Consider the following 16147-nt stretch of genomic DNA (forward strand, 5'->3'; position numbering starts at 1 on the left):
GAGACGCCGAGCCAAGGGATTCAAGGGGTCAGGCCCATCTGGATGGGAGGGGGAAAGGAGAGGGAGACGAGACCCAATCTGGCTCGTGAGCAGACACAGAGGGAAGGCCCGAATGTGTCACAAGGGAAAGCAGGATGGCCCGAAGGTCAGAGCCGGCACTGGATGGTTGAAATTCTTCCAAATTCCCCGTCTTCTAGGTGGGGGACGGGGGCACTCACGGGCACGCACATGTATTGGTGCGTGCTCACACATGCACAGGCCTACACCCACAAACAAGTGCAACCACAGCACACGCACGAACACATATGCCCGGATTCACCTCTCACAGCCTCAGGCCCTGGCTAAAGGTCAGGGGTCAGGAGTCCAGCACGGCGGCCGGCGTCCCACTCGGCAGGACCAGAAACATTTAGAACATATGCCCTGGGCCCAGGTTAGCCTTTTTTCCCTCTATTTAGGGAAGGGGAGGGAAAGACTCTGAGCCTACTTAGACCGTGAGCCCCACGCGGGCCGGGGCCGGGTCCAACCTAATTCACTTTTATCTACCCTAGCGCTTAGAACAATGAATGATATATAGTTAGCGCTTAACAAATACCATGAAAAAAGAGGGTCCTGGAGGGTGCTATGTGCTATCTTGCTCAATGCCCAAAGTAGGGACAGGGCCAAGCTAGGCCAGCCAAGCCTCCATAGCCGGAGCCGAGCCGAGCCAAGGGGCTGCCGGTCGCGAGCCTATTTGTATCTCTGAGGACGGACTGAGTCTCCTGCCGCCCTTGAGTGGGACAGATGAACTCGCGGCGGCCGCCCGGACGGCTCTGGGTGACGGAGGACCCTCGCTTCTGACCCAAGGATGCTGGCTGGGAGTGGGAGGGTCAGCTGGGGGCACTGATGCGTCGGGAGGGGCGTGGGAGCCGTGCAGGGTGTCGCGTCGGGCGTCCTTGGGTAGGGAGCCAAGGAAATGTGAGGGGGAGGTCGGGGGTACAGGTGGCAGGGCCAAACCGCGTGCGGACGAGCTCTTCCCCTCTCCTCTCCTCCACTGGGTGGGCCCTGTTCTGCCCCCCCAATTCCTATCATTCTACTGGAATTGCCAGAAGGGGTGTCGGATGACCCCCACCCCAGTCGGACCCATCAGGTGATTGCTGAGCTCCCACCGAGTCCCCACCCTCAACCCTATCGGGATCCACTCTGGCCCCAACCGGGCCGGCGGACGAGACGCCGCGCTGGGGTTCCCGTCCCTGCCCCTGCCCAAGCCCGTCGGACTCACCCGAGGCCGGCAGCACCGAATAGCCGTTCTTGGTCCACGTGATTCCGGGAGCCGGCGTTCCCCCGACCTTGCACTCCAGCACGATCTTGCCGCTGCTGTTCACCGTCAGGCTGGCGAGGGTCTCCAGCACGTAGGGGGCCACCCTCTCTGTGGTGGACACGGGCCGGCCGGAACCGGGCTCGGCAACCGGCCCCTTCCACTGACCCGGGGCCCCGGCCCCGCCCGACCCGCCCACCGGGAGGGAAATCGGACACCCGGGTGTGAGAGCGGACAGGCGAGAGTTGGCTGAGGGAGGGGCAGGCGGGTGACCTGGCATCTCGTTGCTTTCAATTCCCTCCTCGACGCTCACTTCTTCCGAAGCTCCCCGGGCCCACCCCGGCCCGCTGCACCGAGTGGACGGCTGCCGGCCAGCCCGGGATCCCCGCCCACCTGGCCTGAGCCCGCGGTATGATCCTGGGGTCCAGAGATCCAAACGCTCACCGGGACATAGGCCCGGCCAAGGGACCACCCCCCTCACGGCGGTGCTTCCGGCCACCCTGGGGATGAGGGGGAGGGCGGGGGCCCCCCGAGACCTACCTCTGATTTGAAGCCGGGTGCTCCGCTCCTGCTCCAAGGTGGCGTTGTACCGACTCCTGGCCCTGCAGCTGTACTTCCCCTCGTGCTCTCGGGATGCGTTGTGGATCACCAGCGACAGGGAGATGGAGTAGCTGTCGCTCTGGTTCTGGGTGGAGGTGCCGGGGACGACCCCGCCGGAGGGGTCCAGCCACAGCAGGTGGTCGAAGATGACCCTGGCCGCCCGGCAGCGGAGAACGGCGTCGTGCCCGGCGATGGCCGAGACCTGCGGCTCGGTCTCCAGCTGGTCGGGCACGTCTGGGAGTCGGGGAGGGGGGTGGGGAGAGAAGGTAGGTCCCCGTGACCGTCATCATCTTCATTAATGGGATTTATCGAGCGCTCACTGTGGGCAGCACTTGACCACCGATGAGAGGGGACGACCACCGAGGCCGAAAGGGGTGTGGGCCGGATCGAGGGCCAGGGAATCAAGACAGGCCCGGAGATCCCGCCCTTGGACCATATTTCAGGATCTCTCCAGGCGCTGGGCCCAGCAGCCCTGAATCCCCTGCTCTGGCAGGTAGTTTCTCTCTCTGCTGGCTCCCAGGGCCCTAGAGTTCTATTTTTTTAATGGTATTTGTTAAAAAAAATGAAATGTTGGCATTTGTTAAGCACTTACTATGTGCCAAGCACTGTTCTAAGCGCTGGGGGAGATACAAGGTGATCAGGTTGTACCACGTAGGGCGCACAGTCTTCATCCCCATTCACTTTGGGCGGTACGGCCAAGGGAGGCTGGCAAGGGGAGACGGTGTCCCTTGGGGGAGACTTGGCAAGCACGGTCTTTTCGGGATGAGTCCCAGGCAGGGCTGCCTGGAGGGGGACCTTTCTAGATGCCTTCCAGCTGGTGCTTTAACGATGTTTCAGATGCCTCAGTTGCCCCAGAATCCACTAACCCGGGACCCACAGCTAGAGCAGCAGAGCGGCCCACTGGAGACGGCCAGCGGGCAGAGAAGAAAAGTCAGTGGTGAGAAGCAGAGGTGGATGGGCAACCACTGGAGATTTTTGAGGAGGGGGGTGACCTGTCCTGAACGATTCTGTAGAAAAATGTTCCAGGCAAAGGAGCGAAATGGAGTGGACTGGAGTGGAGAGAGACAGGAGGTTGGGAGGTAAGGAAGGAGGCTGATGCGGTAACCTAGGTGGGGGAGGATGAGTGATTAGATCAATGCGGTAGGACTTCGGATGGAGAGAGGAAAGGACTGATTTTAGCGTTGTCGTGAAGGTGGGACCGACGGGATTTGGTGACGAATTGAATACGTGGGTTGAATGAGAGAGAGGAGTGAAGGATAGTGCCCAGGTCACAGGCTTGTGAGACAGGAAGGATGGTGGTGCCGTCTACAGTGACGGGAGAGTCAGGGAGAGGACAGGGTTTGGGTGGGAAGATAAGGAGCTCTGTCTTGGACACGTTAAATTTGAGGCGATGGGAGGACATCCCAGTAGAGATGTGTTGAAGGCAGGAGGAGATGCGAGCCTGGAGAGAGGGAGAGAGATCGGGGGAGGAGATGGAGATTTGGGGATCATCGGCACTTAGGCGGTAGTTGAAGCCAAGGGAGCAAATGAGTTCTCCAAGGGAGTCAGTGTAGATGGAGAATCGAAGGGGACCCGGAACTGAACCCTGTGGGATCCCCCACAGTCAGGGAGTGGGAGTCAGAGGAGGAGCCCGCCGAGGAGACCGAGAATGAACTGCCAGAGAGATAAGAGGAGAACCAAGAGAGGAATCAGTGAAGCCGAGGTTGGAGAACGTTTCCAGGAGGGGGTGGTCCCCAGTGTCGAAGGCAGCTGAGAGTTCGAGGAGGATTAGGATGGAGTAGAGGCCGGTGGATTTGGCGAGAAGGAGATCCCCGGCGGCCTTTGAAAGGGCGGTTTCTATGGAGCGAAGGGGACGGAAGCCAGATTGGAGGGGGGCCAGGAGAGAATCGGAGGAGAGGAATTTGAGACAGCGGACGTAGATGACTCGCTCAAGGATTTCAGAAAGGAACAGAAGGAGAGAGATGGGACGACAACTGGAGGGAGCCGTAGGGTCGAGGGAGGGTTTTTTTCCGGAGGGGTGACGTGGGCATGTTTGAAGACAGTGGGGAAGACGCCACTGGAAAGCGAACAGTCGCAGATGGCTGTTAGGGAGGGAAGGAGGGAGAGGGCAAAGGGTTTTGATAAGGCATGAAGGAACGCGGTCCGACGTGCCTGTGGAGGGGGTGGTTTTTGAGAGGAGGTAGGGGATGTCCTCTAGAGACACTGCTGGGAAGGATGGGAGAATTGAAGAGGGGGCCGGAAAGGGGACCGAGGAGGGGCGGGGGCTATTATAGGGAGCTCGCACCCGATGGCATTGATTTTCTTAATAAAGTAGATGACCGGGTCACTGAGGGCAAGGGATGGGGAAGGCTGGGGGAAAGGGGGCCCGAGGAGGGAGTTAAGCGACTGGAGCAACTGGTGAGGGCGATGGGCATGGGGTCAAAAAGGGAGGAGAAATAGTTTCGCCGGGCAGAGGAGTTGGCAGAGTTAAAGCACGCAAGGATAAACTCGAAGTGGATAAAGTCGGCCTGATGTTTCGATTTCCGCCAGCAGCGTTCTGTGGCTCGAGCACAAGGGCGAAGGAGGCGGACTGTGCAGGTGATCCGGGGCGGTGGGTTAGCGGTACGAGATCGACGAAGGGATAGGGGAGCGAGTGAGTTGAGTTCAGTAGAGAGGGTGGGGTTGAGAACGTCCATTTGGTCATCAAGAGTGAGTCGACTGGGTATGATTCTATATGGGACAGGGACTGCGCCTCACCTGATTATCTTGTGTACACCACAGCATTTAGTATAGTTCTTGCACACGGTAAATGCCTAACAAATGCCACAATTATAATTACCTACACATCACTCCCAATTTTAAGCCGTCCCGGGAACGCTGCTTGTTATTAATATTATTACTATTTGTTAAAGCGCTCACTGAGTGCCAAGGCGCTGGGGTCATGGCAGTCGGGCACAGCCTGGGGAGTCGGACGGCTCCTCCCTCACCTCCACCCCCTCCCCAACCCTGGCCGGAACTGACCTGAGATGAAGAACTTCATGCCCCTCTCATCGCCGCCGATCTTGTTGGAGGCCACGCAGAAGTACACGCCCGACACGTTGCTTGAGGTAACGGTCAGAATACTCAGGGTCTGAGGGACAAGAGGGGAAACCAGATGATCCCACTGGCTTGGTTTCACTCCCGGTTCTCCTTGGGCCCCGGCTTCGGGAAAGAGGTAAGATCACTGAAATCCACCGAGAACACCATCCCTATCCCGGTTGGAGCCAACGGTCGCCCCCTCCTTCCCTTTCAAACCTGCTCCTGGAACGGATAGAACGTACAGTCAGAGCCGGGGGGGGCCCAATGTGGCTGGCTGTTGATTCACCAATGTCCCCATCCCTTTCCCTCCGGGTCCTGAAGAAGGCTGGTTAGTGGGAATGTTGGGAAGAGCTTCAAAGAGCCCAAATTCGGCCCTCAGTGCGCATCCCTCTCTCCAGACCCTCTTCTGTGGACTTGGGGGTACGTTGAGCTGGGGCCGTTCCTCTAGTTGATGCCCCCGTGCTCGGAAACTCAACCCGCGGAGAGCCAGAGGCCCTTATTTTCCACGGTCCCCACCCTGCCCGGGACCGGCGGCTGCCGATGGCCGACCGGACCAGCCGAGCTCAGGGGTCAGGAGATCCTTACTCATCCTTTTCCTAGCTCACCCGCTTCCCTCTTAACGGGTTCGGGACAAGGGTCACTGAACTCCTCCTGCATCCATCCACGGTGGCAGGGAAGGGGGTGGGCTAGGCAAGCAAACTCTGCTCCTTGGTACCTCGATTTTGTCTATCCCACCGCTGACCCCTTGCCCACAGGCCTGGGACCCCCTGCCCCTTCATTATCTGACAGTCCACCACTCACCTCGCCTTCAAAACCCTCCTAAAATCATATCATGAGAAGCAGCATGACGCAGGGGATGGAGCACGGGCCTGAGAGTCAGAGGGTCTTAGGCTCTAATCCCAGCTCTGCCCCAAGTCTGCTGTGTGACCTTGGACAAGTCTTTTTACTTCTCTGTGCCTCAGTTATCTCATCTGTAAAATGGGGATTGAGTCTGGGAGCCCCACGTGGGACAGGGACTGTGTTAAACCCGATCTGCTTGAATTCACCCCAGGGCTTAACACATATCATTATTATAGTAAGCGCTTAATAAATGCCATTATTATTATTATCTTCTCCAGGAGGCCATCCTAGACTAAACCCTCATTTCCCCTCTCTGCACTGACTAGGCACTTGACTATAAACCCCTTAGCAACTTTGATAAACACTCCAGCCTCAGGGTGCTTACATCCACATCCTTATACTCGTGGCTCAGTGGAAAGAGCCCAGGCTTGGGAGTCAGAGGTCATGAGTTCGAATCCCGGCTCCGCCCCTTGTCAGCGGTGTGACTGTGGGCGAGTCATTTCACTTCTCTGGGCCTCAGTTCCCTCACCTGGAAAACGGGGACGAAGACCGTGAACCTCACGTGGGACAACCTGATGACCCTGTATCTACCCCAGCGCTTAGAACGGTGCTCTGCACAGAGTAAGTGCTTAACAAATACCGACATTATTATTATTACATTTCTCTTATCTTCAATCTATTTTAACGTCTGTCTCCCCTGTAGGCTGGAAGATTCTGGTGGGCAGAAGGAAGCGGGAGAAGAGGAAATGAGGGCCCAGTCAGGGTAGGCCTCTTGGAGGAGATGAGATTTAAATAAGTCTGAAGGTGGGGAGAGTGATGGCCAATTAGAGAGGAAGAGAGACGGCATTCCAGGCCCAGGCAGGACGTTGGCGAGAAGTCAGCCGCAAGATAGATCAGATTAAGGTACGGTAAGTAGGTTGGCATTAGAGGAGCGAAGTGTGCAGGCTGGGTTGTAGAAGGGAATCAGGGAGGTAAGGTAGGAGGGAGCGGGGCGATTGAGGGTTTTAAAGCCCACGGTAAAGAGTTTCTGTCTGATGAGGACTTGGATGGGCAACCACTAGAGGTTCTTGAGGAGCGGGGAGATGTGGACTGAATGGTTTTGCAGTAAAATGACCCAGGCAGGAGAGGGAAGTTTGGACTGGAGTGGGGAGAGACAGGAGGCAGGGAGGTCAGCAAGGAGGCTGAGGCAGTAAATGAAGCATTTGGGATGAAAAGGAAAGGGCAGATTTAATGATGGGAAGGTTGAACCGGCAGGATTTGGGGACGGCGTGAATTTGTGGGCTGAATAAGAGAGACGCGTCGAGGCTAACGCCGAGGTTATGGGCTTCTGAGACAGGGAGGACGGTCGTACCGTCCACCGTCTAGGAGAGTCAAGAGGAGGGCAGGGTTTGGGTGGAAAGAGGAGTTCTGGTTTGAACATGTTAAGTTTGAGGTCTTGGTGGGACATCCTTGTAGAGATGTCCCGAAGGCAGAAGAAAATGCGAGACTGGAATGAATAATAAGACCGATCGAGTCCCATTATACGAATGAGGGAACTGAGGCCCAGAGCAATGCAGCGACTTGCCCAAGGCCACAGGAGCAGGCCAGGGCCAGAACTGGGACTAGAACTCGTCTCTCCTGACTTCCACCCCTGCGCTCTTTCCACTACCGAGGTGCGGTGGAAAGAGCCCGGGTTGGGGAGTCAGATGTCGCGGGTTCTAATCTCGGCTCCGCCACTTATCAGCCGCGTGACTTTGGGCAAATCACTTAACTTCTCCGTGCCTCAGCTATCTCAGCTGTAAAATGGGGATTAAGACTGTGAGTCCCAGTATACACAGCACTTAGAAGAGCGCCTGGCACGGAGTAAGTGCTTAACAAATATCACCGTTACTATCCCCAGTCTTCACCAGTCCATAAAGCGTACGTGCCCTCCGGCTCCAGTGCCCGGATGCCAGTGGGAGCCACTACCGGAGTCTTCCCTGAGAGAGCTTGGTCGGGGGCGAAGGCAGAGGCCCAATCTTGCGGCTTTTGCGGCGGGAGCCGTTTGAGAGAGGAAGACACTCCAACTCAACCCTCCCTCCATCCCCCTCTGCCAGGGGCCGCTCTCCGCCAGGGACGGCGAGAGACGGACGGGAGGACTTTCGGCCGCGGCTCCCCAGGGACACAGGAGCCACCGCCTTCGCAAGAACAGAGACGACGGCGCTCCCGCTTCATTCTGAAAGAGCCAGGGTGTCTTTCTAAGCCAACTCCTTTAGCTGTATCTGGGCAGGAGGCTTTGAAGTGGGCTGTCCGGTGCTATTTTTTAACTGGAGTCCATCCAGAGAGAGACAAACACACACTGACACCGAGTCAGCATGCTTATCATCTGGGCACCGATGATTTTCAGTCGCTCCGTGGAGCTTCTCCCAGCCCCGTTCCCCAACTGGGGGAGGGTAGGTAGTGGGGAGGAAGACCCCGAGAACAGAATAGAGGGGCAGTTTTTCTTACTGTGGACCGCCGAAAGCCAGGTCCCGCTGGATTGGACCCAACCGGGCCTCTCTGGGGAGAGACGGGCCAGAGGCGGCACTCCTCAGTCTTTGGATTTCTTACGAATCGCAACGGATCTCTTTCCGCCCCACCCCGCTCTTGACTTCCCGGGGATTCGGATGAGCAGCAACACCCCGGCAGGATGTAATAAAGACAACAACGTGGTATCCGTTGAGCGCTCGCTACGAGCCACGCATTGTACCGAGCCCTGGGATAGACGGAAGATAATCAGGGCCCACACGGGGCTCACGGTCCAAGTAGAAGGGAGGAACCGGTATTTTGCAGATGAGGGAACTGAGCCACCGAGAAATGAGGTGGCTTAACCAAGGCCGTACAGCGGGCGGGGGGGAGAGCCGGAATTTGAAAGCCGCCCGCTTTCCGCTAGGCCACGCTGCTTCTCAACTTCCCCCCGGGGCTCTGGCTCCCTCGGACAGTCGTTCCGTCCTCTGCCTCAACCGCCCCCGAGGCCAGGGCCTCCCGCCGCCTCCCCTAGGTGGGTGAGATAGCGCGCTCCCCCGGGGTCCACCCTCCTCTCCGCTCAGGCCGAGAGGCCCAGGTGCCCCCCGACCCCGCCCGCCGACCTGTCGGGGGGTCAGAGCTGGCCCGCTCTGGTCCCAGCCCAGACAGTTCAAAAAGCAAACGCGCTCCCGGATGAGCAGCGGAAGGTTCCGCGGAGGTCCGGCTACCGCCGTTCTGGGGCTGGGCCGGTGGGGCCCGCGTAGCGGCGGCGCTTGGCCACAGAAGGGGCAGGTAGGAGCCCAGCCGCCCTTCGGGATTTCTGAGCTGGAGGGGGAGCCGTGGCCTCGGACCAGATTAATCTCGGTTTGCCTGCCCCGGCCGCTCCCTCGCCCCGCTGGGTCGCCTCCTCATCCCTCGTGGGTCCCAAGTAGTCACCCCACTCCTCCTTCACGTGGGAGGGCCTCCAGTGGGCCAAATCCGGGAACCGAGGTTGGCACCCTGGGGGCCCCGGGGGCCCGGGCGGCCAGGGGACTCCACGGTCTCTACCCTCCCCACACAGTTCCATCTCTTTCATTTTGGACCCGCGGAGGGTGGGGATCCCAGCAACTATCACCTGAGGGAAAACCCCAAACTGGAGCCCGGACCAGCCGTCCCTCTAGACTGTAAGCTTGTAGTGGGCATGAAAACGTGTCTACCAACTCTGTTACATTATACCTCTCCCAAGTGTAACTGCTCCATAAATACCGTTGATAGATTGATCGACTGATCCTCTGAACAAGGCATGGAGCCCCCAGACCCATGGCAGGATGAGAGAGGGAGGGAGGGAGGGGAAGGGCCATGGATTTCAACCCAGAAAGGGGTCGCTCAAGAGCGGTGAGACTTCCCTTATTTCCCCAATAGCAAATACTCCATATCCTGTCCAGAGTGGGGTCGCCCCAAAGAAGTTGCCCCCAACCACCACTAACCCTCCGTAGAAAAGCAGCACGGACTAGGGCAAAGGCCTGGGTTCTAACCCCGGATCTGCAACTTGCCTGCGGTGTGACCTATGACGGGTCACTGCTCTCTACCTCAGTTTCTTCAGATGCAAAATGGGGATTTAAATACCCGTTCCCTCTCTCTCCCTTAAACTCTGCCCTATGTAATAATAATAATAATGATGTTGGTATTCGTTAAGCGCTTACTATGTGCCGAGCACTGTTCTAAGCGCTGGGGTAGACATAGGGGAATCAGGATGTCCCACGTGGGGCTCACAGTCTTAATCCCCATTTTACTGATGAGGGAACTGAGGCACAGAGAAGTTAAGTGACTCGCCCACGGTCACACAGCCGACAAGTGGCAGAGCTGGGATTCGAACTCATGAGCCCTGACTCCAAAGCCCGTGCTCTTTCCACGGAGCCACGCTGCTGAGACTGTCCGATCTGACGGCATCGTATCTGCCTAAGTGCTTGGGACGTAGTAAGTGCTCAACAGATATTGTAATTTTTCTTCTTCTTGTTAATAAACTGTAACCTCGACGTGGGCAGGGAACGATAACAATGATGAGGACGGTATTTGTTAAGCGCTTACTATGTTCGAAGCGCTGGGTGGAACACAAGGTAATCGGGTTGTCCCACGTGGTCCTCACAGTCTTAATCCCCATTTTACAGATGAGGTAACCGGGGCCCAGAGAAGCGAAGTGACTTGCCCAAGGTCACACAGCCGGCGAGTGGCGGAGCCGGGATTAGAACCCACGGCCTCTGACTCCCAAGCCCGGGCTCTTGCCACTGAGCCACGCTGGAATGTGTCTACCAACTCTGCTGGATTCTCCCAAGTGCTTAGTACAGCGTCCTGCACACGGTAACGTTTAGAATGATAATAATAAACATCGCCGTGTCATTATGATAGTAGTAACGATAACAACAGCCGCTCGGATCCTCCACCTCTCAGGGTCCCCGGGCAGGAGCCCATGCAGCTAGGAGAGAGCAGCCCTCCGCTTTAACTGTGGCCAGAAGGCGATGCGAAGCTCCAGTGAGAAACTGGAGAGTGATGTTCACGAATTCCACACGTCCAGCTGGATTATGCTTCCTCAGTGACGAAGAGCTATCCACTCTCTCTCTCTCTCTCTCACACAGACATACTCACACTCAAATGTGTGTGTGTATAAATATGCGCACCCACATATCTGAATGAAAAAGGCAGCCAAAGTGCATTCCAGACATATGCGGCGAGAGTGTCTCGGGACGAGCGGCGCTGAGGTCGCGGAGGCGAGCCGTGGGCCGGCTGTCCGGACGGCCGGGGGAAGAAGCAGGCTTTTCTGGGCTCTGCCTCCTGGCCTTCGGGTCTCGACGGGGTTGGGGGCCCGGCTGGGATCCACCGACCCCGGTAGGGGTTGGCAGGAAGCTGAGGGGAAGGAACCGTTCCCCCCCCGCAGCAGCTCCAGCCCAGTTGATGGGGGCAGAGGAGGACTGGGAGGAGGAGGAGGGAGCCAGGAGGTGATCTGGAGGGGTCCGTGGCGACTTGAGGCTCGGCCTACTGTCCGGCTGTCCACCAGCCCACGCCCGCCGCTGAAGTGGGACGGGCGGCGGAACTCCCGGAGTCTGATGCTAGAAGGTTCAAGTCTCACAGTATGGTGGGGCAGGGCCGGGGTGGAAGGGATGGTTAGATAGGAGGGCTCTGGGGCAAGAAAGTGCCAGCTGCCCTCTGCGGGGGCAGGCTCTACGGTCCACTGGGCGGGGAGGGAGCTCCAGCGGTCACCAAGGCCAACCTCCGACCTCTAGGCCCGCCACGGACCTGCAGAGAGGTGGTTCCGGGTGGTCCCTGAAGTTGAACCTTTAGGCTGGGGACTAGAGGCAGCCCCGGGCTGAGCCCGGCCCCCGGCCCTTCGCGAGTCAGGAAAGGGCTCCGAGTCACCGTGGGCTGGGCCCAGGAGGGACATATAATAATAATAATAATAATGTTGGTATTTGTTAGGCGCTTACTATGTGCAGAGCACTGTTCTAAGCACTGGGGTAGATCCAGGGTAATCAGGTTGTCCCACGTGAGGCTCACAGTCTTCATCCCCATTTTACAGACGAGGTAACCGAGGCACAGAGAAGTTAAGTGACGCGCCCACAGTCACACAGCTGACAGGTGGCAGAGCCGGGATTCAAACCCACGACCTCCGACTCTCAAGCCCAGGCTCTTTCCACTGAGCCAGGCTGCTTCTCTATCAAAGCCCCTGGGCTACTCTGGACCGACTGAGAACCTCTACGCCAAGCCGCCGGCATCGCCCGTTGGAATGTGAGCAGGATGGCCCGGCGCTGCGTCTCCTGACGGAGAGGACTCACCCCCGGACTTCGGACAGCGCTCGAGGGACCGTCGCGCTCAACGCAGAAAGTCTCTCGCCTCTAAGCCTTCTCAGGGCAGCCGCAGTGCCCCTTTGCCAGGCCAGCCCATTAGTCCCTCTGCCCAGGCACAGACCACCAAGTCTGGTCAATCTGATCCCTGACTGTGCCAATCCAAACCATCCAGTGAGACCTGAGGTGGGCGAGGGCACTGGGGTGGTCCATTAAATGACTGGCCAGACAGTCTTGTATCAGTCCTCTACATAGGCATATTTTGGAAGGGGACAGCAGCGGGGCCGCCCGAAAGCCACGCTGAGGTGAGCCGGGGAGCCGGGTCTTCCTGCCGAGGGGCGGCGGCCGAGTACGGGAGGAGGCTCGTTCAGTTCACAGATGCAGACCTAACGTCTGCTTGTTTGACTGAATGAGACCGGCTTGGGCTCTAGGCAGGTGACCAGTGGGTTTCCTGAACTAGTTTTACCCAGCAGAAGCACCTGTTCAGGTAACCAACAGGTTCTGAGGGTAGACACGTGGACAACCGGTCTTCCGGTATAAGGGAGGGGATAGTGACGACGACGACATTGATGCTGACCGATGATGAAGACGGCCATCGTTGGCCCATCGGTCCACGTGGCCGGCAGTGATTTTGGTAATGAGGTGTCCATCCCCTTGATTCTATTTATTGCGATTAAGTTGTCTTGCTTTTGTCTGTCTCCCCCGATTAGACTGTAAGCCCATCAACGGGCAGGGATTGTCCGTTACCGAATTGTACATTCCAAGCGCTTAGGACAGTGCTCTGCACATAGAAAGCGTTCAATAAATACTATTGAATGAATGAATGAATGATGACGAAGCCCCAGTGGAAATCAGGGCCCTAGGGACAGAAGATCGAGAGGAAGGCCCCTGAACTTGGCCAGGCCAACGATCTGGGCGACTCTTGACAGCGGCCTCAGGGCACTTAAAACATGCGCTCGTAACCCTCCCGGATCGACACCCTACTGACTAGGGACGGACTGTCCAACCTCCCTCACTCTCCCCTCTCCATCCCTGACTCTTCCTCCTGCGACCCAGCACAGACCATCCAACCCTCCTCGCTCTCCTTCTACATCCCCGAACACTCCCTCCAGGGCCCCAGCATGGAGTATCCAGCCCCTCTCACTCACCCCTCTCCAGCTCTGCCTCCCTCCAACGACCGAGCAGGGACCATCCAGACCTCCTCGCTCTCCCCTCTCCGGCCCCGGTGGAGAAACTGCAGCCCGGGGGGCCGCAACCCCTGACTACGGTCCCCCAGCAAGCCAGAGACCAGGGTCGAGATCCAGCACGCCCGTGTCCGTGCCGTCCTTCCTTCCCCACTCCATGTCTCTAGAGACTTCGCCCAAAAGGGCAGCCTCGAGATCTGCATCTTGCCAGAACATCGCCGCTTGCCGCTCTGCTCTCCAGAATCCACACACAACTGGCACGTTCCGCATCATTTTTGGAAGCTGTTTTGCCATATTTTACAACACTTGCTTGATGTGATATTTTAACACGCTCAAGCCCGCTGCCAGCTAACCAGCTGTCGACTCTTCCTCCTCCTCCTCCTTCTTCTCGAAGAGCCTCGGGCTTAATGGTGTGGGAGGGGAGCTCTCCGCAGCTTCAGAGCCCTTCTGAAATCCCCCTTCCTCCAGAAGGCTTTCCAGGATTATGTTTTCAGCTCCCCAGGTTCTATTCTTCCAACCTCTTCCCCGGCATTTAGGCTTTCACAACAGCCATGGCTGTTCCGTATCAACTTCCCCACTCTACCGTTGAAGCCCTCGCTCTCCTCCTTCCCCATCTTTCATCCTTCCATTCTCTCCTTCCTCCTCCCTTACTTTATTTCATGTCGGTCCCTCCAACAGACTGTAATCTCCTCGATGGCAGGGGTCCCGCCTCCAAATTCCACTGCGGTTGATCAAATGCCGTCGATCAACGCCGTCGACGGATTGATGGATTGACTGGGCCCTGGGGAGGCTGAATGAGATTGGCTGGTGGCAGGACACGTCCCCCCTGAGACCTGGGGGCGGGTCCACCGGGGCCCAGGATACGTCTCCGACTGCGGTGCCTCTCACACGCACGTGACCACGGGCCTCTTCCGTGGGGCGGAAGACCGGGGCAGGTCCGGAGTCCCCGTGTGAACACCAGCTTCTTCGAGGGCGGGGACTGGGCGTTTCCTTTCATTGCGCTCCCCCGGGCACCTCTAGATGCAGGCGGTGCTCCGTAAAAACCCTCTGAATGAATAAATGACCCAGTCCTAGAATAGTTCTAGAATAGCTCTCCACCGCCCAGGGGGCTGGCTCGGACCCCAGGATGGAGAGAGACGGTTCCTGCCCTCTAGGAGCCTACTATCCAAGCATCCCCCAGTTCCCTGCTCAAGATCTCTGACTGCTTTCTCTCCTGCCAAAGGACTGACACATCCAGGGCCTCCCTGTCCCCTGAGTGGCGGCAATAAAAGACTATTCAGGAGAACTGTCAAAAACGGCAGCAAAAAGATCACAAAGCAGAGGCTCCAAAGGGACAGAAGAACACTCTGATGCAGCTCCTTTCGTATCGGCCCCAAATGACCCTGGTCGGTGCTGTTTCTCGGGATCCTTTACAAAGGGCCTAACGTCTCTTCACTGAGCTGACAGTAATCTGGAGAGATGGGCAGATGGGAAAAACGGTTCAAAACTCAAATCAATCAATAGCGGAACAGAGCTCAGGGCAGAGCTCAGTCCTGGGGGCTTGGGGACACAAACCCTGCCCTCTAAGTGGGAAGCGGCATGGCCTGGTGGAAAGAGCTCGGGCCTCTGAGCCAGGGGACCTGGGCTCTAACCTTCTCCTAGGGCAAGTCACTTAACGTCTCTGCGCCTCAGGCTTCCTCCTCTTTAAAATGAGGACTCGATACCCTTTCTCCATCCCCCTTAGACCGCGATCCCCGTGTCGGACAGGGACCGCGTCCGACATGATGATCCCCCGTCACCTCCAGCGCTCGGTACGGTGCATGGCCCATAATGAGCACTTAATAAAACCCCACAGTCATTATTATTATTTGGTGGAGAGCCGCCGACCCGACCGATCATCCAAAATGAGCAACGGTCCGCACAGAGGCGGGAGCGGAAGACTCACGGCATGTCCAGATGGCCAAACGAAGCAGGACCCGCCGCCGTCTTTGGGCTCACTTATCTCTGGGGTCTGTCGGTTGAGATATTCAGCTTCCCGCAGTGCCCTGTCCCTTGAGAGGGTTCACCCTACCCCGAATCCCCAGGGGATAAAAGAACTAGAAACCGTCAAAGCGAAAATCTTGAAAAACGGGGCGGCGGGGGCCCGGGAGGCACGACCGCCTTCCATCTCCTGGCCCCGAGGGCTCGGCTGGGGGAGACAGGATCAGGGAACACAGGAAATCAAGACTCCTTTCCCCTAATCCCCCACTTCATCAGGTGGTCCAGAAAGCTCCTCATCTTTATTATTCCACCGGGTGCCTTGAGCCCTTATGAATGGCTCGTTAGGCTGAGGCGGGCAGGGCTGGGTCTCCATTTCCTGTTCACTTCATTTTCTGGGTGAAAAGCAAAGAGTCCCGCGACCTCTGAACTCTGTGTCGGCGGATTTGGAAAGCGATATCACCTCAAGTCTTAACTCGACACAGATCGCCGTGGGCTTTGGATGGGTACGAGGCCGGGGCAGAGGGGAAAGGGCGTCTTCTCCGAGAACGGGACACCCAGACGGCTCGAACCGGGGCCTTTGTCTTGCCTTATTACTAAGAATCTATTTTCATTAGGACGTCCATCTGGCAGAAAATCCCCACAGCAGCTCAGCCCCGGGAAGGCCCGAGCTGAGGAAGGATGAATGCGTCTCAGATGGGGGAATATAAACTGCCATGACCCTGTTTCTTTTAGAAACTTGGTGGGGGTTGCACGGCAGGTGCTGGGGGGGGACTGGGAGGCAGGTTGGGGGAATTTTAAATCAATAAGTAACGCTGGCATTTCTTTAGCCCTCACTTTGTTCCAAACGCTGAGACAGGCTCATTAGGATCAGTCTGGATGCCGTCCCCCTCCCACCCAGGGCTCACAGTTTAAGGGGGAGAGGGAAGGGGGTTTGA

At 57.6% G+C, this 16147-nt stretch overlaps 1 protein-coding gene across 2 annotated transcripts in view; it reads right to left on the reverse strand.

The window, feature by feature from the left end:
- The window catches only part of LOC100090796 (vascular endothelial growth factor receptor kdr-like), a 156029-nt gene that overhangs the window by 40097 nt on the left and 99785 nt on the right, over positions 1-16147 (reverse strand). For both annotated transcript variants that reach the window (XM_029067183.2, XM_029067184.2), the window contains 3 exons: positions 4895-5003; positions 1835-2128; positions 1259-1405 (listed from right to left, as the gene is read on the reverse strand). In XM_029067183.2, the coding sequence (XP_028923016.1) occupies positions 1259-1405; positions 1835-2128; positions 4895-5003 (550 nt within the window). The remainder of the gene's footprint in view (positions 1-1258; positions 1406-1834; positions 2129-4894; positions 5004-16147) is intronic.

The sequence above is a fragment of the Ornithorhynchus anatinus genome, chromosome 6, assembly GCF_004115215.2.
Source record: "Ornithorhynchus anatinus isolate Pmale09 chromosome 6, mOrnAna1.pri.v4, whole genome shotgun sequence".
Lineage (NCBI taxonomy): Eukaryota > Metazoa > Chordata > Mammalia > Monotremata > Ornithorhynchidae > Ornithorhynchus > Ornithorhynchus anatinus.